The 25,426-nt window shown below is 33.8% G+C and overlaps 1 protein-coding gene across 3 annotated transcripts; it reads right to left on the minus strand.

Moving 5' to 3' along the window:
* Positions 1–5,354: 5,354 nt before the first annotated feature.
* Positions 5,355–23,428, minus strand: LOC138336533 (serine/threonine-protein kinase PAK 1-like). 3 transcript variants are annotated; one of them, XM_069286047.1, is made up of 8 exons: positions 23,307–23,407; positions 20,555–20,603; positions 14,490–14,682; positions 13,527–13,845; positions 12,822–12,978; positions 12,052–12,115; positions 10,727–11,212; positions 5,355–9,585 (listed from the first exon to the last, which is right to left on the minus strand). In XM_069286047.1, exons 2-8 carry the CDS (start codon positions 20,571–20,573, stop codon positions 9,267–9,269), a joined length of 1,557 nt encoding a protein of 518 aa, XP_069142148.1. In that variant the 5' UTR covers positions 20,574–20,603; positions 23,307–23,407; the 3' UTR covers positions 5,355–9,266. The 3 variants fall into 3 exon arrangements, with proteins under 3 accessions (XP_069142148.1, XP_069142149.1, XP_069142147.1); XM_069286048.1 differs by lacking the exon at positions 20,555–20,603 and having other exon boundaries at positions 23,307–23,428; XM_069286046.1 differs by lacking the exons at positions 20,555–20,603; positions 23,307–23,407 and adding an exon at positions 17,982–18,131.
* Between the last annotated feature and the right edge of the window lie 1,998 nt (positions 23,429–25,426).

Raw genomic sequence — 25,426 nt, forward strand, 5'->3', positions numbered from 1 at the left:
CCGCACCAACCAGCACAATTTGTCAAAGATGTCGGATCCGCGATATTTCATTATGTCATCGAAATATTTGTTGAAAACAAGACAGAAAGTATTCTTATTCGATGGAATTGTATAGATTATTATTGAATGTATGCCAAAACTATTTCTGTTATGGTTTTCTAGTTTAAGTGTATCTGACATTTTAGATGCCATTAGATGATGCCTTTCCAATTCAGTGTTCGATAAAGGAACGCACAATTCGACTAAGTCGACTATCTGGAGTCTTTAATTGTCCACATTATAACAAGGATGTTTATAAGCATAAGGATTAATTATATTTTATATGATGAACTGTGATTGAGTATTTTATGATCACGTGGTTTTCGACCCGTATCCTATCTCCAGTTTCATACGACCCATGTGGCTAATAAGACGGCTAAACACTATGTTACGACAGCGTTTCCTATCCTGACTATAGATAATGGCGGGATTGAAACGTCGTCTGCTTTGTCGGGATAGCGTGTATCCTCAACATTTCGTCTGAAAGCACGCGGTATACGTTACGCGTGGGACTTCAAGTAAGTAGTCAGGGGCGCCACAATAACGATATAAACTTGTAAAACACGCTTCCTTATGGCAATGACGTCACGTAGACGAAGGACCATAGAACGATCCATTGGTCCGAAGTCAACATTCTATGTAAGGCCAAAAAGACTAAATATATACATTGTGTGCCGAGTCATTGGTCGAAAGTCAGCGTTGCCCTGCCGGTAGGGCGTAAGATTTTTAAATGCTGCCTCTATTGCATGATCGTAAAAGGCGACTAAATTTACTTTTCTTCCTTCCCAACGTCTCCCTTGACACCACCTCACTTTTGGCCTTCGGTTGAGCGCTCGCCCCTGTGAGAAAGGCTTTGGGTTCTGTTCCCTGGCTGAGACATATTATAGTCTATAAAAGTTTCTGCTCCTGCATAGCGCTCATCATAATGGGAATGAGACGACTGGTCCGCCCATTGTTAGTATAATGTGACGGTAAGGATGTCTTCGATGGCATGCTTCAGTGATATATATGGTGGCTGATTTGTGCGTTTTTCGCTTTTTCGCGTTGGAAAAAACACGAAAAAACGAAAATTCGACGTTACCATTTCGCGAAGCGAAAATGGCACAAATCAGCCTCCATAGATAAAGCATTATAAAAAGCGTTAGAGTTCCACTATCAAGCCGAAACAAATATTTGGAAATTTATGAAATTATTGCAAAAATACACTTTTCAACGTTTGTCACCTAAGATCATCTAAAGTTATATTTTACAACCCTCGAATGTTAGCACAATTACATTCGATTGAAATCTAACGACATACCTAAAGTTAAGTATAGAAAAAAACATAGATGATAATGTGTTTAAATCAAACCAGTAATTGTTACAAAATACGTCATAACAAGATTCTTCCTCCATAATTAAAAACTTTCAATATTATTATTTATTCATTACACAGTTTGAGTTTGCGTGGTTAGAAGCAGTTTACCAACGTTTCATTCTTTGTTGTACAATTTTATACGTATAAACTCTAAAAAGAGAAAATATTGATCACTATGGGTGATCGTGGGTAGTGGTTGTAAGTCATTCGCCTTTCACCCAGTCAACATCATGAACATATCATGATCATAGGTTTTCTCCAGGCCCAAGCCCCGCCGGTCTCCTAGTTACCTCGCTAAGAACCCTCACGTACTTACATCCCAGACATCGAAAGCAATTTGTATAAGTTACATAATGTGATTCACAATCGCTGTTCAGAACGCAGAAAAGTATATTTTGTTTACACCAGATATAGTGCGGTATATCGCACCTGAGTTTCAGATGAGAGAGCATTACTGTATTATAGAATTTTAACACGTGTCTATTCCATTCACGTACATTGTGTAATGTTAAAAGCCAACGTTAAAAGTTTTGCCTCATTGTTATGGATTGTGATAAATATATTTTTATGGATATATATAATACTAACAAGTATATGTTCCTTGTTATAAAACAACAACTTTACATTTGAATGAGCTGGCCAGGTATCCTCAAATGATGGATCAGGAAGCAGACACGCTAGTCCTATTACGTAATGTCTCATTTGATATTGCGATCACCGAGGGGAATAGTCAAGATTTGTTTGTTTGTTTGTTTGATTTATTAACGTTCTATTAACAGCTATGGTCATGTAAGGACGGCCTCCCATGTGTGGCGTTTGTGTTGCATGTTGTGCGGGTGTGTTTTGGGAGACGTATACTTCGTGTTGTGTATTGCGGGTATGCGGTGTGTTGCGTGTATGTTGTGCGGGTGTGTGTTTTGGGAGACTGTGGTATATTCGTGTTGTGTCATCTTGTATAGCGGAACTGTTGCCCTTTATATAGTGCTATATCAATGAAGCATCGCAGAAGACACCAAGCAACACACCCCACCCGGTCACATTATACTGACAACGGGCGAACCAGTCGTCCCACTCCCTGTATGCTGAGCACTAAGCAGGAGCAGAAACTACCACTTTTATAGACTTTGGTGTGTCTCGGCCAGGGGACAGAACCCAGAGCCTTCCTCACATGGGCGAACGCTCAACTCAAGGCCAAAAGTGAGGCGGTGCCAAGGAAGGCATTAGGAAAGATAGGGTCAGTTGGGAAGAAGAGAAAAGATAAGATCCTAAATTTAGTCGCCTTTTACGATCATGCGATAGGGGCAGCAGGTACAACCTACAGGGCCAAGTAAAGAATTATATGGCATGGACACTTCTTTAGGTATGATTCATTTAAATACACACAAAGCCTTCTTTCTTTATTAGAATAAATTAATGTGTCCAAGTCACTATCCAGAAGCAGACGAATCTGCATAACTTATATATTTGATTGTTCGGTATTCTCACTCATTTTTACGGGCTTTTGGTTCACGACTTTACTGAGTGGAAAGGTAAAAATAACCACTACATTGTATATTCATTGATACTGACGTCAAACGCGGCGTAAAAAAACGTTCCAAACGTATGAATTAGTTAAACATAAAACTTGTTAATATAAGTCCATATTGGCTTACCTATCTATTGAGTGAAGTTTAACCACTGATTTAGGCTAATCCCTTCGTGGGCATCAACATATTCCAATATTCCAAGGACTCCTCCGTGTGCATCAACATATTCCAAGGAATCCTCTGTGGGCATCAACATATCCCAAGGAATCCTCCGTGGGCATCAACATATCCCAAGGACTCCTCCGTGTGCATCAACATATTCCAAGGACTCCTCTGTGGGCATCAACATATCCCAAGGATTCCTCCGTGGGCAGCAACATATCCCAAGGCTTCCTCAGTGGGCATCAACATATCCCAAGGAATCCTCCGTGTGCATCAACATATTCCAAGGAATCCTCTGTGGGCATCAACATATCCCAAGGAATCCTCCGTGGGCATCAACATATCCCAAGGACTCCTCCGTGTGCATCAACATATTCCAAGGACTCCTCCGTGTGCATCAACATATTCCAAGGACTTCTCCGTGTGCATCAACATATTCCAAGGAATCCTCTGTGGGCATCAACATATCCCAAGGGACTCCTCCGTGGGCATCAACATATCCCAAGGAATCCTCCGTGTGCATCAACATATCCCAAGGACTCCTCCGTGGGCATCAACATATTCCAAGGACTCCTCTGTGGGCATCAACATATCCCAAGGACTCCTCCGTGGGCATCAACTTATCCCAAGGAGTCAAATATAATATTGCAATGTAAATTATTGCACCTCTGCTGGTTACTACACAGCTGGACGTCAATCCTGGTAACGATTTAAGCAATGAGTTGGTAATAAACAAAATCCTTATTTTTTTCTCTCGATAGGATGAGTTCTACATCACTGGTTGGCCTAATATTTACTGAAGACCTGATAAAACACTTATCAAGGTGGAACAGTATCAGTCATTCCCTTTTGAAGTCTGCTTGGCTTAATTTAAGTCAAGTTTATCGACATCGCTGGTGTTTTGTAGGTCAACATAATTTAAGCATTCATTTGCGAATAGAAATACTATTACCTTCCCAGAGAGGTGGTCAACGCAGAAAACAATAACATCTTTAAGCACAGACTGAACAACCACTGGAAGAACCACGTCCTAAAATTCCAACCATCAACCTAGTGCAACTACTGATATATATATATATATATATATATCTTACTAGAAACTAGGAATACTATTATATACACATATGCTAACGCAATCACACGTATAGCTTTTAACCATTTATGTAAATATTACCATATATCTATATAAGCTAAATATGGCTTTCCAATGATTTTGACTGATGAGATACTAGATTTGGTGTATTCTGCAAAATAATTTATGCAAATCAGAAAGAGTATACATTGACCGAGAAAAGCGCCTTGAAGAACACCAGGTATAGTTCCATCGGCAGGACTGTCCGAGGTTTTGTAAGGTAACATGTTATGAAGGCGAAATTAGGAGAGTTGATCGAATTTTTTTATCAAAATTCATAATTAAAATATCAATGCGTTTGTTCTGGTTGTGGTTCTGGATGAAGCAAGATTTTCAGTATAAAGGAAAGTAGCAATAGTCGAGTATGAAGAGAAAGAACAAGTACATCTTTTTCGCCAGATTCTTTACGAATTTTCCGACCAATTTTGACAGGATCGAAAGCTTTATATGTGGATGCCAGTGGTTGTGAAGGTGATGTTTCCCAAAGCAGGAAGTAGGCCAGGGCATTTATCGGATATGATGGAGTTATTTAGGTTGGTTAATGCTTGTTTAGTATGCTTGCTTTTGTTGTCGCATCACTGTGAAGTGCAAGTAATTGTCTTTGAGGCGATAAGGGCCTTCCTTTTTTCTGACTCTTTACGTAGCTATAAATGTTAAGGGCTTTCTCGTCTCTGTGTATTTCTCTATTTAGGCTTTGAAGTCTATCACTTTTCATGCACTTTTCTCCTTGTTTTGTGACCCTGAACAAGGATTTTATAAAATCCTTGCCCTGAACAATCAATCCAACAACTCGGTGTAATTTCCGGCAATCTTCGGAAATACAATAGATCTGGCTCCAATTTCTCGAAACAAAAGTGCAGACTTAAGTCAAAACTTAAGTTTTTCTCCTTATGTAACTTATATGGAAACTTTAAACTTAAGTCAGTTTTGGACATAAGTTTATTTCGAGAAATCGGGGCCCGATTGCCTAACTAATCACTCAGAGTTACTCCCCTGTACATGTACAGTGGTGCAGTGAAATAATATATATGTAATTCTGTGTCAGTATTACATATATATGGAGAGAAAAATGTTTATAGAGCCAACTGCCTGTGGTATGATGCAGGTTTTAGGAATTAAGAAATAAAAACTATTTTAGGATATTGATGTTTTATTAATGTATGATATCTGGAAATGATAATAAAAGCCTGAAAACTTACAAATAGAAGAGCAATTAAAGGAATGTTTACAAAGAAAAATAAAAGTATACAAAAATATACAGAAATAAAGCACTGGTAACCATTCAAATACTAGAATCTAGAAAAGTAACAGTGAAAAAATTATATAGAACTTTTCATTGAAACCACTTATGATAAAATAATTAATATATCTTCCATCTAAACTTGGTTATTTAAGAAAGAATATAATTAATTTCCAATAAATAATCCCCAAAAAATAAAAATTCATACTAAAGGCCATTTTTCAAAAAAAAAGATTATTGCATAATTTGTGTACAATTCATATCAAAATTGCATTCTTAAGAAAAAAATGTTAAAGAAATACACTAATTTTTCAAGATTATTATGATCATTTGAATCTTAACCGAAACTTTCCTTTGTAGGATCACAGTCTATGTACATTGTAACTTTTGTTACATGAAATCTGACAATACCGACCACTCCCTTTACCGACACAGTGAATCGTTGTCCCAACAGTGCCAAAGTCAGGTTACACAGTACATATTAAACATGCAGAGGAAGGGGGACGCTTCTGTTAACAGAATAATTTTTAATTTCATACCCTGCCTTCAAAAAATCCAGGCTGTCAGGAATCTATCGCAGCTATTACAATTCATGGCTGTCACTTTTAACATTCACAAGTTTTCTACTCTCACACAGTACAGACAAGACATAGCAAATAAAACATTGACAAAATTCATGAAATACAAACTTCATCCTTTTTTTAATGTATCCTCGTTTGCTTAGAGCCATTAAAATAGTTACTCCAGTATATATTTGTTCATGTTTTAACAACATTTACTATAACAAGTTAACAATATAAAAGGTCCTAGACACTTATATAAAATTTCACATATATAAAAATAAAAATCCGTTGAATTACTTCAGATAGCCTATACAAAAACGAATATTAAGCAATTTACAGTTTTCTTTGCTTAGGAATGCAACAGAAACAGTCAAATAAAGGGAAGTTATATGCAATCTTTGTGTAGTTTCTTGTTAGATTAGCAAGCAGTCAGTACATGCACAACTTCAATAAATAAAAGGAAATATGCAAATATCATATTACAAATGCCTCCTCTCACCTGTTAACACACACTCATGGTTGCATAGAACTCAGAATAACTTTAATTAATAATCAGAATAGTTTTGTGCGTCATTCTACCTTATACAATGATGTACATGATCATGAAACAAGCTGTATACTTAACAAAGTTACTAAGATTCAAAGTTATAGGTTACAAAACCCATCCTTAATATCAAAGTAATGTTTTAAAATGAATTCACACAAAGTGTGTCATGCCTTGGATTGTTTATCTGTTAGCTTTTTTTTTTTTTTTTTGTCTTTTACATTGTACATCATGATATGCCAAGGTATAGTAGGAAAGCCGGAGTACCTGAAGACAAATCACCCATCTACAATTAGTAACTGACAATTACCAAATATGTAATTCAAACTTGAGACCCAGAGGTGGAGAGCTTGTGATAATATGTCAGAATATCTTAACCACTTGGTCATCATGGCTGCTTCGTGTTTTAACATTTTTATCAACCAGACAGCATTTTTGAAGAGAATCCTGGATTGTTTTTATACCATGGACACAAATTTTTTTGATAAAGACGAGAACAAATTACGGCATAACTACATAAATTTTTATCATAACAGGCATATGATTTAAAGTACCAAATTCCCTGGTAAAATTCACAAAGTACTACAAAATAAGTTTTGATGTTAAAACTTAGGCAAACAAATGGTATCCACGAAAAGATAATTATACAGTATTGATATTAGTAAAGAATGACTTCTTAATTACAGGTGAAAATGTCCCGTCATTGTAAACAAAAATACATTGTGTTGCTAACATGTTGACTGATGATTCACAATATCAAGGGAAGTAACTCAAGACTTCAAATTGCAGAATCATATGGACACATGTTCAAGTAGTGATGATTTGATTGTGTGCATATGTTTTTATTGTCATTTGTGACAACGTGTTAGGGAAAGCAGTATGCAGAATTAGAATATATTGACAAATATAGGTACAAAGGTAAAATGAGGATATCTTAGCATCTGTATATATCTCTTTAGATTCGTTGAAATGACAAAATAACAAATAAATTGGATACCAAATACTTAGAAAGACTGCAGCAGAAAAAAATATTAATGGCATGCACATATATACTGTATGATTCAATCAAATATGCAATAGCATTTGATATATTATCAATATTTAAAAACATGGAATATTGAGTAATGATAAAAGACTGAATGAAATTATTATAATATGTTCATCAACTTCTTTACTATATAACTATTTGCATGCATCTTAATATATTTTGTTTTCAAACAATCTAACTTCATAATGATGTATTTTCAAATTTTGTTCTACAAAATAAAATACACCAAGTTATATAGTCATTCATTAAAATAAAAAAAAAACTAATTTCCCCTCTGTGTCATGAGGTTTACAAACTATGGCAAAAGTTAAAACAAATTAAATGAATAATTGTACTAATTCTAGCATGTTGTCTTTAAACCTAATTCACCCGTAGGTCAAACTGACAGATCGCCTGGCAGTATGAAGCCACGCTCATGTTCGCAAACGGACATGTATCTATTCAATGTCAGAGCAAACATTGTAATGTTCGTGACAATACAAAATGCAAAGTCACATCCGCTTTGATTAACGGCTGGTGATCAGTTAATTGTACAAGTTTCTAATCAATATAAGCTCTTATCACACAAAAACACACTTTGAGATGGATATACAATAAGTCAAACCGTCATAACATCACGATAGTGGCTGATGGAGATGGTTATTATACAAATTCTGATGTTAATGATGTTACATTAAATCTAATTACACTACAGCTAAGATTGACATGCAGTGTTGTACATTATGTTAACAAATGAAGATGGTCGTCTCGAGGAATTTACTGTAAATTAAAAGTCATTGCCCTTGATAAAAATCTCCCTAGGTACCTGTCACAAGAAGACCAACGGCTAAAGATGGACTTAAGCTTGCAGTGTTGTATAAATATACCGTAAATACACAGTTATCTCCCTTTCATCAAACCTGACCTAGGTTAATGTCGGCTGTCACAAGAACCCCAACAGCTCGCAATCAAATTTGCCAAACATTTTATCTGGCAAACCAAATTTTAAGTCCATCAATCAAGTATTAAACACGCTATGTAAAAAATTCTGACAGCAGTAACATCCAGTAATTTCCTTAAAATGCATTAAAAGGTTATAATTAACAGCGAGTTAATTCAATTATTTCAGCTGTCAATAACAGTACATTAACACATATCTGAATAAAGTGATTTAAATATTAATACAAATTTTAGTAGATGAATGGTTGTTTATGTAGATATTCCTTGCCTGAGCACAATGACCTGGTTTATAGTCAGTCTTGACCTATTTGATGCATATACTTTCAGTTTTGGAAGGAACTTCTGGAAGTGTTGATCATGATTTATATTTGTGAGACGTTACAGTGATAATATGTGCCTTGATCATTTACATGTTACAAACCCTTGTACAAAAGTGTATCATCCTACATATAATTTCTCCAAATATTACCAGTACAAGAGGTATCAATACTGTTCTACATAATTCCATATCATAAGTCTTCCCCATTAACCTTAGATACTATACATTCAAGGCTCAATATATAATGACACTATAAAATGTATATCGAAATATAAAATTCTTGCTTCAGTAACTCTGAGCAGGGGAGAATGGCAATTACACCAGTACTATAACTGACGACACCAGATGATTCTTGCAAGCCTAAAATTAATAAAAAGACATTAATCATGCATTAAATTCAGTGACCAGTTGCCTTTTTAGCAGCAACGATGAGTGCTTTTAGAGTATGGAGAGGTCTGGCCTTTTTGAGGAACTCGTGGGCCAGTAGTGTTCTTGTATCTGCTCGTTTGTCCACCGACACTTCTAACGTCATGTTGAGGAACTCCTGAAGTTCTGTAGACAGTTTTTCAAAGTTCTTTATCTCGGGCTTCCCCTTTGCCGCTATATGGTAGATGGCTTTCAGGGGAGTCTCATTCAGGTATGGGGGCTCTCCTTCCAACATCTCGATTATCATAATACCCATACTCCAGACATCCACTTTCTTGTCGTAGTGTTTCCTGTAAATCAAATGCCAAGATATATCACACGTTGAGGGGAGTGAATCGGAACTGTGGCAAGTATTAGAATTCAAATTAATAATATATTACTCTGGATACATACATACATGATATATGCACGTATACACTGACCTCTTTAATTTTCAGTAACACATTTGGTTGTAAAAACAAGTGTAATGCAGTCGAAATATATTTACAGTAAGTAATATATGCTATTCTCAGAGTCTTGAAAAATTTGAAATCTAATACAGTTCCCTACAAAGAGAACAACATATACAGTTGTATCAAATATATGTTATTAATTTATCTTATTTCATGTACTTTAATTTTTTAATGCCATTTTAACAATTACAACCTAAGGACTCTAATGATCGATGCCAATAGTGATTAGGTATGCCCAATTAGCTATTATTTTATTGATACAATGTGTATGGACAAAATCTTCTTATTCAAACAACAATTCCACAAAGAAAGATTTTTTGAATTTTTTTTTTTTTACATTACTTTTAATAAACTCCGTCCCTAAGGTCCAATATATGACATTAAAAAGCTACTACCTGGTATTCATCATTCAATCACTTCTTAAATAGAAGATATATACTGTAAATCAATGATTTTTCGTGTGTGTTTTATTTTTGCGAATTTTGCGACCAAGGTTAATACGCAAGAGTTTACCTCAATATCTTCAACAATTTGCACAATTAAATAGAAAAGTATTTCAATTCAATTATAAATCTGCAAAAAGTAATTTCTCCAAAAAACATTTGAAGAGAAAATAGCGAAATACAGTACAGAGTAGTCGCGAAAGTGATGATTTATAGACAGTTTCATGGATATAGATCTAGAGCCAATTGCATTGTTGCTTCAACTGGGAAGTGAAAGCCAGGTGCTTGGAAACTTAGCATCTAAGATATGCATGGGAATGAAAAGTAGGGAAACCATAATTCAGAGGAAACAATTGCAATCTCAACAGGCAGGAGGCGGGTTCATCGATTATTTATGAGGGTATATAGTTGTCTAAAGGTTTCGTTCACTTTATAAAAGAATATATAACCAATAAGTAAAGCTTCTTTGACCAAAACTAAGTATTATTACTCGTTATCTCAACATAAAAATTATAGTTTATAACAGTATGAATTACCTGGACACGACTTCTGGAGCCATCCAGTATGGCGTACCAACCATGGTCTGACGTTTACAGTTGTCCCCACTAAGCTGTGCACAGAAACCGAAGTCTGTTAACTTAACCGCTCCATTCATGCCTAACAGAACATTGTCACTTTTAATATCTCGGTGGATTATACTTCTACCGTGAAGAAAATCTAACGCCTCCAAACATTCGCGTGAAACAGCAGCAATCTGGCCCTCGTTCATCACTGTCTCCGTGACAACGTCCGTTAAAGCTCCCCCGTCCAGATACTCCATCACCACCCATAATTCCTGTTTAGGGTCCAGGTAGTAACATTCAATGAAGTTGACAATGTTTCGATGTTTTTGTGTTTTCATCACCTCAATTTCTGTGATCAGCAACTCCTTCTTAGGCTGGTTGTTCAAGTCCATGATCTTGATGGCTACAATTGCATCCGGATTGTCCTTAGGTTTAGCCATACACACTGTTCCTGAAGCCCTGTAATGTCAGATGTTCAGTGTGTACAGTGACTTTTAATTCTGTAATTGCATATTACAGAGTTATATCTGCCTTTGTGGGTAGTTATTGATTGTGAAGTCATGTATTTGCAAACTGAACGTCATAATTTTCAGAGAAAACAATGTGAATTGCGCTCACAAAATAATGACGTAACAATTGCTACCTAACCACAAGAAAGGTAACTCTATTATTTAAATCGCAAGACTATATTGCAATCGCTAGACTATATTGCAATCAGAAAGGATTTCAACCTTATCCTAAGTCACGGTAAAAAGTAAGTTTGTTTCGAGGATAGGCAAGACATACGGGTAATACATATTTTCAATAGTTTCAATTTTTGATATTTTTACAAAAATTGACATACCGCATTTAACCAAATAAGCACTAATGTCTCTATAAGTGCGCATGCCCCTCCCAATTTTTTGAAGCCTCGATTTCAATTGCCCAGGCATAAATTCAAAATAAAGACCAATACAAACTACACTAAACTGTATAGATTTGCAATAATTTCGTCTTATTAGCACCCTTTCATTTATTTTTTTTAAATTCTTTAATGCCCTGGGCATTTATTGGGTCGAACATGGTATATTGATGAATGTATATTTACAGTAAATGCACTCATAAAACATGATTACTGTGTCTTTTCCGGGAGCTTATGCCTTTCTAAACTCCCTATAGCTAAAGATCATCAATTAGGACTGTAATTTTGGACCCTTAAAGTAACTTCATCATTTCTTGTACACGTGTTTGAGTCAGCTTAACCAAGAGAATATTTTATTTACATCACAAATCCTTTGAGCCAACAATAGTAGTCTTACCCTGATCCAAGTTTCTGGTGTATGTCGTATTTTTCTGAAGAATTTCCCGGAGTGGAAAGTTTTTCTGCAAAAGGAAGACATTTAATTGTAATGCACTGAACATCCTCTCTAACCTCCCGAAAATTTATCTGTGAAAAATTGAGAAATCACAAAATTTCAAATCCACTTAAATTTAGTTTTCTTGTTTTTAGTATAAATCACAAAAAAATTTTACATACTAAAACAACTGGCTACATACAGTATTGCATGTCCATGCTGAAGTTGAAAATGTGTATCATTTTATATCCATCACATAACTAGCCCGTCTAGCCATGTCATACGGCCAGATCATAAATATTTTAAGACACATGTGTAATGAAAATTATTATGTCGTCATAGGTAGTTTTGATGTCATAATCTATATATGACGTTGCATGATTATCTCAGTAGACGGAAACGTTACATCCAAGCCAGATTTCTATTGTTTTATATGGAGACGAAATTTTAAGTTTTACTTATTATTTAATTTTTTAAAGTTATGTGATAAACAAAATCTTACATGAGTGGCTAAATAAAAACGCTCATGGCTTATCAAATTATTGAAAAATTTCTTATCAGATAAATTTCATATCAAATCGTCACTCATGTAAGATCTGATCCTCTGTATCTGTCTATCTATATATGCATGTAACCTCATCAGCTTAAATGTGTGAGCTGTCTTTATATTCTAGATATGATGACTGTTGTATTTGTTGAAAACGATTATCGAAATTTGAGCAATATTTTTTTACCAAGTGCAGAATTGATTTCTATGTCGGAGAGATTTTTCTTTTGTGTTTTGTTTCGGCGAACAGGTACTTCCTCTTCTTCTTGAGTTTCTTCGTTCACCTTGACCTTGGCACACGCTTCAATGACCCTGTCTACTGATACAGCATCCACTTCATCTTTCTGTAATATACGTAGAATTCTTAAAGTTGAGAAAGCTTCAAACTTAAATCAGGAACATTTTTTTTATACAATCTCAGTGATAGAACCAAATTTTCTTTTTCTTTTAGCACATCTAACTGAATCTTATCTGCCTTTTTCACCAAAGAAAATCTTTTCATGGCTAATGATTTTTTCTACATTGTCGTTTGACCCTACCATAGTTCTTTTAGTCTTATCTTGTAATTTTTTACCGTTTCGATGTTATCATTTGACATTCAATTTTACAGATACACAGTGTCATCTGTCATTGCTTTCTTAGAAAAATTCAGATTTAACTTTAATTCAGATGTAAAACTGATATGTAACACATCAAATTGAAACCCCTGCAAGTTGTCATTTAATTTTCAGTACAACTAACATGGATTATGTTACACCATCCACATGTCCATTTTAAGCACAGAAAAAGAAAAGAACCCGGCTTTTTTCTGAATTCTAAACTTCCATTACAATGATATAGAGGAAGCCCATTTTTTCTTGAGAAGGAACATGCAGTGAAGACCCTGACTAACCTTTTCTACTACATCATTTGAGGCGGAGGCTGCCTTTTGTGAGGCCTGTTTCAGGTCCTTGTTGTCAGGCACCTGTACGAATACATCGGACTGCGAGTCACCATTGTTGTCCAGGTGAGGAGTTGGAGGGTCACTTGAGTCACGTTTACTAGATCGCCTTGATGAATCGTCTTCACTATCCAATTCATCGTCAGATTCCTCTATTGTTGTCGCTACTTTTAGATATTTTTGGTGATCAGCAGGTTTATGTTTGAAAGACTTTGTAAATAACCGCAGGGAGTTGATGACTGCCTCCGGGTTTTCTTTCTGTTCCTCTGATCTGTCAACACAAAGTACATATTAATTTTGTAAATTGAAAACATTTTTAACATTTCAAAATTTACAAAATCTAGAAATGTCTTATCACCTAACATTCAGCATTTACCAAATTAAAAAAAAGTGTAACTAAAATATATATAGTAGCTGCCCCTTTGTGGAGACTTATATATGTACAGTTACACATAATCAAAAAACCAAAAGACTTATTGCTGTGGCTGTCCTTGACCTTTAAAGTAGGCTATGAGGGATAATTTTCCTCTGTGAAATGTCGGTACAGACAAAGATTCATTTTCTGTGGAACTAATTTCAGTTCCCACCATTTAATTACCATATTCGACCCAAAAGCGCCCATGTCCTTAATTATAAGCGCCCTTCGAGCTCCTTTTTTAGACTTCAGTTTCAATTGCTCTGGCATAAATAAAGACCAAAATTAAACAAAACTACATGTACATTGTAGGTTTTCAATAATTTATTCTTATTAGTATCTTTACATTTTTAAAAAAGATTTAAGTGTCCTGGGCACTTATAGGGTTGAATACAGTATATTACATACAAATAACATCTATATTCTGGGTCATCAAATTCTGTATACGTACTAGTACATTGTACTATGCAATATGCAAGCTCTATACCTAAATAACTTACGTGATATTTGATGTCTGAAGTAAAGCTGTCCACTGGGGAGGCAGACCTTCAAATGCTCCTGTTACTTTATTGAAACCAACATGGAAGTTGTGCGTCACCATCGTTGGTGCCGAAATCTGCATCACTGGCCCCTCTGATGACGTCGACTTCTTTGTTTTTTTGATGAACGGCATCTTGTCTAATAGAATGCGCCCTGTAAATTAAACTTTAGAAGTTAAAACTAAAGTGGAACCTTGGGAGCAAACAGCATATATATATAGTTGCATCGATCCCTCAGTGATTTCATTTTTTTAGGTACATTTGGGTCCAATTAAAGTCCCGGGCCCTTTTGATCCCCGTAGAGAAATTTTGCTGTATTTTCCTAATTTTATCAAAAATTTTCTCAAAGAAATAAAAACTCTCTAAAATAGACATGTTTCAAGCAGGTCCCTGAAATTATTGAGTAAGAAAATTACTGATTTAAATTGTATCTAATAACCATAGAATTATTAAACTAGAACTGCTGCCCATGAGGCTAACTGATACCATATCTTTACCCGAATTTCGTAACAAAGGGGAACCTATAATACCTCTAAAAAGGGTAAAAGTATTTTGTTCCAATATAGATTATGCACACCTACACTGTATAAGGATTATTGCCATCAAGTTTTGTTAAAATCCCTACAGTAGATAAGGAGAAGTAGTCAGTCATATACTTTTTATACAACGTGTGTAGCGTTTGTATTATTGCCATCCGGTTTACTATTGATTTGTAAGACTATATGTATAATTGCCCTACAATGACATCTAGTGGTGACCTCTTGAACCATTTCATTCATAAACTTCCATTCATAAATTCCCTATTCATAGAATAATATTCCTTTGGACCAAGCAGTAGTCATGGGGAGACTGCCTTCTGATTGGTAGAATACACAGAGTGTATATAGAATACACAGAGTGTTATATAATTACAAAGCACCATCTAGGTGAACTCTACCTTATACAAGTACTCCCTTAATTAGGTATACTGTTGCCTGCTGGTGACTCCTCTGTCCAACTTACATAATTTCTGTTAATGATAATTCAAATTGGACTTAGTTTCCAAGCCTTATTTTAAACCTGAGAGTTATAAAGTAAACTAATCAGATGTTCTTTATGTGTACCTTTAAATAATGTTTTTAAATGAGTGTTAAAAACAGATCTGAGGTAAAGACATCGCAATATAACTTATATTTATAAGGATGTCCTCATGTGTGCATGCAACATTTTAAGAAACAAAACAAGAGTATAGGATAAAAACTCATTTTTAATGAAGACTTTTGTTTTCTTTCTAATTTTGAAATCTTTCATTTCATGTAGAAACTTTAATTAAGGAAAATGTTAAAACAAAACAAATGTATTTTCTGTGATCAGTTGAATGTTCTTGAAATAATTGATATCAAAGTCTTTATAATATGGTATATATATTTTGATTTTGGAAATTCATTTGATTTCATTCTATTTTTCTGTTTCTGCTGTGTTGTATTTGCAGTAATTTGAGTACTTTGATTTTGTTTGTTGTTTAATTTTTGACAGATTGTAGCTATCTAGCTTTGCCCAAATCATGAATAATAACGTTAAACAGGTGCAGAAGACCAATCAGGATACAGCTCAGGTAGGTGGTGAGATTGTCTTATATCATATATTCCGAATTTGCATATTAAAGAGTTATCTGCACTTGCGGGTAGGTACATACTGATTGTGACGTCATGTGTTTGCGAGTGTAACGTCATACTTTTCGGAGAAAACGATGTGAATTGCGCTCACAAAACAATGACGTATCAATCGATACCTACCCGCAAGGGAGCTAACTCAGTAATATGCAAAGACAGAATACACATTTCACTACCAACAATACAAAAATACATTGTATGTATAGATGAATAGATATTTCAGTAATACACATTTCACTACCAACAATACAAAAATACATTGTATGTATAGATGAATAGATATTTCAGTAACGGGTTGTACCTCGGTAATCACATTTCAATTACCACTTTAAAACCATTTTCTGAAACACTTCCTCAAAAAGAAAACTGAAAACATTTGATTTTGTTTACCAGGACATTATCTTTATCATAACTATCTAATATTTATGTGTGATAATAACGATAGCTCGTATAAGGGTTAGAAAACCACTTTACAGTGAGTTTGTATACACAACCAGATCTGATATAGAATGTCCATGTACACCGTGAATCATGATTATAAACAATCCACTTCCCTGTTTTGTGATACTAAATATGGCAATTTTCAGAAAAGAAATAAAAATACTGTGATTACTCGAAGCATGCGTTATTGATACCCGAGCCACTTTTTTGTGTCCTTATCATGCATGTAAGTCTCGGATAGTATTATTAATTTATGGATTTTTTTTTTTTTTATAAAACATTTGTAAAATGATCACCAGCTCATCATTATTATCAAGCTTTGATGGATATAAAATTAAAACTACACATAAAATATATTTATTTGTACACATATACCGATCGATGTAAAAATGCATTAATGACCTACATATATATTTGGTAAGTATATGTGTAGGTACAATGTGCATGTGTGTATATAGTATCCTCAGGAAGTACAGTACCATATAATATATATATATATATATATATCAACACAAATGAATAATTAACATAATTTCTGACTTTAACAATTAAACCATAACTCAAGAAGAACCCATGGTGTTCAACAAATTTAAAACAACTAAATAATGGGGCACTTTAAAGAACCTTATTTGGACTAGCTATAGCCTTTCATGAATTGTGCACAAAGTAATACCAGACCTACACAGTTTTCATATTTTCTACCAGAATTTTCATTTGAGGTGAGTGAAATTGAGGCCTAAAAAATGGGGATGGAGCACTTATTGGGTCAGTTATGGTATTCTGTCTTTGCATATTACAGAGTTAGCTCCCTTGCGGGTAGGTTTCGATTGTTACGTCATTATTTTGTGAGTGCAATTCACATCATTTTCTCCGAAAAGTATGACGTTACGCTCGAAAACATGTGACGTCACAATCAATACCTACCTGCAACGGCAGATAACTCTGTAATATGCAAATACAGAATACATGTATAAATCAAAAGGTGTAATTTATTTATGAAGGTTGTTTTTTATCAACAAACCTGGACCTGGTACTTCAGTATAGTATGATAGCTATATATATGTGTACTTGTATATATGTTCTGCCTATAAATATAAGAAAACCAGAAATTACCAAGGTAACCTGGTATATACTAAATTAAAAGTAAAAATGAACAATTGATTCCCATAAAATGAATCATTCAATTAATTATATAACTGGTTCATGAATTGAAATTAATAAACAATCAATTAATTTATGTAGTTTAGTTAACCGATTATTGCTGATCATGAAATTCTAATTAATCTAGTCCAATATTCCACATTAAATTGATCATGACATTTCACATATAAATATATAGTATACCAACAAAATATACTACCGTTCATGGCTGAGCTATTCAGTCGAAGCATTCTCCATAAAATGACAATAAATCACACATATGGGTAGAACATCCAACACTAGCACTGGGTGTAACAATTACTCGAGGTATTATAACCAGTAACTTTATATCTCACCTGTTACAACTTCCTGTTGGCTAACAAAACGTTAGACAACTTCCTGGACAAAAATATCACACAGACACTAGTATCTATAAATAGCAGGTGATCATGAGTCCTTGTACAAATGTATTTCAATCCGTTTATTAGGTAATAATGATTTACAACCGGCAACAACAGCATAAATCATCGACTCTAAACAGAAACCTAACTATCAAATGTAAAAGACAAATAAAATCACATATACTAGTACATGACATATTGCTTCTAAACACGGCGAGCCATATTTTTTTTTATCAAAAACCAAATTTTCAAAAGGAAACACATTGTAGTAAAGTAAACTTAAATAAAGATTAATCATTTCGAATTCCAGTTTGCATGGTCCTGTGTAACTGTTTCAATCTCAAGGACATGTACACAACTTTTCATTTTTATAGACCATGCCAGCTAGCAGTCAAACGGGAAGTAAAAAGTACAGTGATTTAAATTTGATACTAGAATGGATATATATCGATAATTGATGTTTACAAAAAAAAACAACCCAGGATAAATGTACATACACAACGTACATAATGAACACTATACAATATATATATATCACAGCTGACTTCATTATACGATGTACATAATAATTGACACGTCCTTGTGTGCTGTCATTTATAAACAATTTAATAAACAATGTATACACATGTTACTCTTGGGCATGTTATATAAGTTATTAAAGAGTACATCGTGGGTACTTATGACTATACATACCAGTATAAGTATTATATATAATTTAAATGTCTATAACATATTTCAATAAGGGCCAAATTATATATAAATAAGAGTAACAGACTTAATCTTAATGCAAGCAATGCAAGTCCCAGATGTCGATTGATGTAATACATTATTATATATTAAGAGTAAAATTTAGACTGAATTGAGAGAACTAAAGATTTGTTCACCAATTAAATCATCTCTAATTTGTTCCAATTAAGCAACAGTTATAGAAAGGGAAAACATATTCATAGATGACGAAAAGAACACTAGTAACAGTAAATAGTACTAGTATTGTCAACAATAAACAACAACCTCTAACTTATCAAATACATTTATTCAATATTTGCAATGAGTAATTATAAAAGAATATGAGAATTACTCAATGAATTGAACATGGACCAGTACATGTATACACATTCAGTGACATTTAAGTCCAAATTTTCCCTTGTTATTTTATGCTTTTAAATGTTTTTGTTTTACTTTTATTATAATAGAATATAGCTATAGAGAACCAATCTATTACAACTTTAGCGACTGAAGAGTTTAGAATTTTAGATATCAGATCAGTTTTCCTATTATCAGGACAAGCATATCGCGCATGCACATTAATTTTTTTCGGCACACCAAAGTTTTATTTCACAGACAAGATTTTTTCAGGTAGAAATTAAGAATGCAGTCAGGAATTTTGCTTCTTATATTTGCATGAATCACTTTCCTGGCTATGAGTTTCCATGACCAGTTCACTAACTCTAGATCTGTATTAGTAAATCACTTGACTGCCAGAGCTATCATCCCTTTGTATACCAACATGTAATATATAATAATAACTTGTGAAAACATAGAAAGTTGGCTGCATGAGAGAGGATGGATGTGCATGTAGAGTACACATAATATGTTATAATTAGCTTACTATAAGAAAATACTTCATATAAAATTTGTCACAACCAATACCTTTTAGAGAAAGCAATTTTCTGTACTGATATACTATAAATGTGTGTATTTTCATCTTGTACCAATTTGCAAGCTAAATGATGGGTTAGTGTATTCAGTCAATTTTCATTCTCCGTAAACATTTTTTTAAATAACATGAATTATAAGTTATTAACTTCATGACTAGTTTATGTTAACAGTAATTTTTTTAACTTGCAGTATAAGTATGTAATACCTACAGATGTATGTAATTAACTAACAATTAACCATATTGTAATACATGTATTAATAAAGGTTTGAAGACTAAAATAATATCTGTTAATTATAATAACTTCAAAGTACACCGTATTTAATTGACTTTCTTGAACAATCTGGCACACACAAAAAACTCAAACTTTTGGGATCCAGAAAAAATACCAAACTTGGCAATATATGTTTGCAGAGTATGAATATATTGAGTGCAAATTTTCAGGATCATGAATCTATTTGAAGTGTGAGCAGTGATTGATGCTCATCCTTTGAAATATTTGTAGAAAAGTACCTTAGTATTTTTTAAAGAAATACAAGAATGCTATGACATTCAATTCCTCTCCCCCAAAGCACAATGCCTTAGGACATGTAAATATTTTTTCAGGTATATCATATCAGTGAGGTAGATTCACTGACAGAGGATGCATGCACAGTACAAATAACTTAAAAAATTCCATTAACCAGAAACATGCAAAAGTAATTATATATAAACTATATTGTTTAACCAACTGACCTCGAAGCTCCATCATCATTTCGTAACTTTAATCTCTTTGCTGCTGAAACTGTATCAGATTAAAATTTTTGTGACTGAATTTTGAAAATCCATACAATCCATCCCATGTCTTTAATGATGACTGATATAAGAGTGACCTCCCCTTGATCAAGAAAACTAGCTGCATGTGTTAATAATTTATTTCAACTTACCAGTAATTCAATTTAACAAATTAGGTTATCTAACAGTTAACGCCACTTTTTTTTAAACTTTAAATTTCAGATCATATCGACCTTATTTATTTAAATTTAACCAAAAAATAATATCAATCCCATTCAAATACATGTACATGTAAAAAATTTGTTTCAGGAATACATCAACAGGAATACATATATATATATATATGATTTTAATTTTGTATTTATACTAATTATAATGAAAATTTTATTTCTAACACAGAAACATTATGGCAAAAAGACAAAGTTGCATGTAAATTCCAGTTTTAAGCACATCATTATAATTTTGATTAGGCACCCAATTGCAAATGAGTATCACAGCTATGTAGAAAGATAATATAACCCAAAAACACCTAAGTGCTAATTAATATGACATATAGACTGTAGGTACCAGGTAGTGTACATGATGTAGTACTGATGATTGGAAATTGTTGATTAAATCAAGTCGGAGTCTGACCAGCAGTTGATTTAATGATTGTGAATTTTTTCATAGATTGTTATAAATGTTTATGTAGACCTGTTCATTGTATATATTCAGATACATACCAGTGATTTTTCAATGTATTTTGGGAAAAAAGTTTTTGTAACAAAATGGGAATTTTTAATGGCACAAATAGCAGTTTTGGAGAAAAGTTTCCCATTACTGAACATGGTATTATAGATGATTAAATATTGTAAAACAGTAAACTGAACATGATTTAATTTTATCAAAAGATGATATGATCATGACCATCACAACAGCTTCAGAGTAGGTTGTTTTAGATTAAACAACAAGGGGAGAGATTTTCAGGGTTTTTTGTCTTTCAGAGAATTGATTTGGGAAATTTTCATTGTAATTGGGGGAAAAATGGGGGGGGGGGGGGTGGCCTTGAGAATGGGGTCGTTTACCGACCCCAGATATATAAGGAGAAAAAACACTGCATACATTTGTTTTTAGCTAAAGTGTTTTTGTCTTGAATAAACCACAATCACACGAATTTATAACACTAATTTGTCTGTTCTTGTTTATCACTTCATTTTAAGTCGACATTCAAGTATCCATCCTGCTGTAGTCATGACCAATATGCAGTACTAGTGTTTGAAATGTATAATATGTACATGCAGGTTAGTTGAATTTTGGTCTCGTTAAATTAGTGCAATGCCTTATATAATTAACAGCCATGCAGGGTCATCCAAGGACGTTCCCAAGTTTGTTGGTGGAGGAAAAACCACAGTACTTTGATAAAAACTTTCATCAGTGGTCACTCTGGGTTTTGGACGAATATATATATACGTCCCAAGCACTTTGGTGTTTGTGCACTGACCTTAACATTGGGCGATGACTGATATGCTTTTTTAAATTTGATATCTGCAACCTTTGATGTAGCTTTCGGGTTTTGTCTCACTTTCTGAAGTGGGCCGTCAATCAAGAGATGTAATTTTTAATGAAAATTTACAAAATTTCTTCTTAATCTTCATAGGTGTGTCGTGTGGTGTTTAGTTGTGTATGTAACAGGAGAGAAAATGTAGTGGCCAGACCGGGATTTGAACTCGGGACCCTCCGAACACTAGCCAAGTGCTATATTGACTGAGCTACCTGGTAACCGATGATCGACCCAGTCCAATACGGGGGTTTTGAGATCCCAAAACGATGTGGGTAGAGTACTATTCATTGTCGATTAGTCTAACCTTCCGGTGATTATGACGTCGTCATTTGATGTGTTTTCGTGACGTCATACTCACTGGAAGGTAGGACCAATCAACGTTAAATAGTACTTTAGCCACAATGTTTTGGGATCTCAAAACCAACATATCCCGCTACACTCCTCCCTCTTTTCTCGAAGTCTTTACCCTCGAAGACATACGAGACCCTTCAAAACACCACCATCGTGGGTTACAAAAGTACTTAGTTGGGAATCAATTCTGCAACAGCTAGGAGAGGAGAAAATGTACGGCCAGCCAGGGATTTGAACCTGGGACCCTCAGAACACTAGTCGAGTGCCCTACCACCAACTCTGCCAATTTTTCTGATCATGCAATTTATAAGTATCGATATATACCTAATGTCAAAAAATAATACAACTAATATACATTTATTTCAGATTTAGCCTTAGCCAAAAAATACCTCTACTATTCTACAGGTAAATAATGATGATGTGAACACCATTCTTTGTTGTGCTACCGCAAAGAGCCCATCTATTTCAATACTAATTTTGTCTTATGTCATCATAACGACTTAATTGCTCAACAGGTGGTACTGTCCACGTTTGACACGGGATGGTTTCAAATTGCAGTAAGTAAATTTACTATGTCTTCATCGAGATAAATGCATATTAACCACAATTGCTTTAAATACCAAAATAACCAGGACAGGATATAAATTTCTTCTGAATCATGAGTGTTGAATTGTACGTCCTATAATTAGCAACATCGACATCACAGCAGTGTCATCGGCCATGGTCGCGATGACCACTGGTTGGAAAAGTTTGTAACTTATGAGCTTTAGAAAAGCTGCTGTTGCAATAATTCATGTACACAAAGAAGAACTTTTATATTACCTAAGGAGTCCGATGTCGTAGTCCTGTCACTTTAGGCGCCACATGAACAGACGGCAAACAAACTTTTGGGTCTGTTTCCTTTCGCTTTTCCTGTGCCAATCCGGAAATAAATAACAGGAATTCCCAAGATGCACCTGGTTCGGGCTAAGGGGAGGTAACCTTTATTTCCTTATAACTTTTTTTTTTGCCGGGAATATATGAATGCATTAACTTGCTCTGTTTAGACAAGAGATAAATGTCTGATTAATTTCAAATAGGCCTACATGTAGAATCTATCTACCTGTAATTTCAATGGAAATTTTAAGACTGGTCCAAAAATTTAAAGTAACTTTTAAACAAGAATTATTTTTACAAACTTCTAGCTAATTTTTCTTGTAAACGTTATAAAATGTGAATAATGGTGTATCGGATATTTACATGTCCAGTTTCCCACAAAGATTTCCGAAAAAAAATAAGTGTAATGTTTTCAAGAAACAGATTACCCCGGTTAATCGCGAATTTTCCGAAAAATCTACTCAGGTGTTACATAAGTACATGTACGACTAATGCCATTAATCTGTCATATTTTTGGTTAGAGGTTAACATTGATATTTACAACAAATGAACATATTTACAGAGATTTACATCTTAAGGAGTTTAATATATAAATTGAAATCTGATACATCTGGGAAATTATTATCTTGGTGTAAAAACTATTTACATGATAGACATCTAAGTGTTGTAATTAACGGCACTTCTTCTGAGACATATACTATTAAGGCAGGTGTACCTCAAGGTTCAATCTTAGGTCCTCTCTTCTTTCTAGTTTATACTAATGATATATATGAAAGAATTAATTTTTTGCTGATGACATTGCCTTGTATATAACAGGTGATAATCCTACATCTGTAAAAGGTCATCATTAATGGTATCAACAGCAGATACATGCATGGGCAAACTAATGGTTAGTGCGTTTTAATCCAAAAAAAAAAAACCAAAAAACAGAATCACCATTAATAACTAGAAAAACAACACCTAGACACTACGACCCCATAACTATGAATAATTACTAATGAATCAAATGTAAAATCCCACAAACATTTAGGAGTTGTATTAAATGAAGATGGTATACTGAAAATCACATAGACTATATTTTTAAAAAAAAAAGTTTCTCCAAGGATAGCTGTCTTAAGATTGGAACTCTCTCCAAACTGTCTATTTTCATTTATAAGACCGATTCTAGAATATTCTGATTTTGTTTGGGACAACCTACCAAATTATATATATGCCAAAATTTAGAAAATATACAATTGGAGGCAGTAAGAATAGAAACAGATGCTACTAAATAAGTCTGTTATATAATTTTTAGGCTGGGGAAATTATCTAAAAGAAGAGAAAATCATAAAATTTCACAGTTCCACAAATTGTAACATGGGAAAACTCCAGATTATCTATCACGTCTAATTCCAAATAAGGTATAAGAAAATCATATGTATAGTACCAAACATTCAGACAAATTACAGCAACTAAATTGCAAAACACAATTTTATAAAGATTCTTTTTTAAATTCTTCAATTAAATTATGAAACGCATTACCAGTAGATATTCGTAAAATCAGTCTATTGGCATAATTAAACGCTTTTTGCAATACAGTATCATTAAACCCACCTTATATTTTAACTCAGGGAATAGATATTTTCAAATTTTACACCCTCGTTTCAGACTAAAATGTAGTAAATCTCAAACAACATTTACATAAAAGAAACTTAGAAGATAGTCCACTTTGTACCAGTGGTTTACTCGAAACTGATTATCATGTTTTTATTATCATATTCAAACTATACTATAATCAGACAAAATACACTTCATCAATTAGATATTATTCTTACCGAAAAACACTTTTACTTTGTGGTGACGATAGCTACATGGACCGACTCTATGCTGGCTGCTGTACCACGCTGGGAGATACATGTATTTGTACACCTAAATTCCTCCTGTATTCAATGAGAAAAAAAAAGAAATAAAGAAATATTTCTAGCAGTACATACCTATATCAAATTAAGTAAACGAATTTTGTGAAGTGTAATTTCATCAGTGTTTTATTCATAACACTTTGTAGGAAATTTTAATAGAACTATGAA

Source organism: Argopecten irradians, chromosome 12, assembly GCF_041381155.1.
Source record: "Argopecten irradians isolate NY chromosome 12, Ai_NY, whole genome shotgun sequence".
NCBI lineage: Eukaryota > Metazoa > Mollusca > Bivalvia > Pectinida > Pectinidae > Argopecten > Argopecten irradians.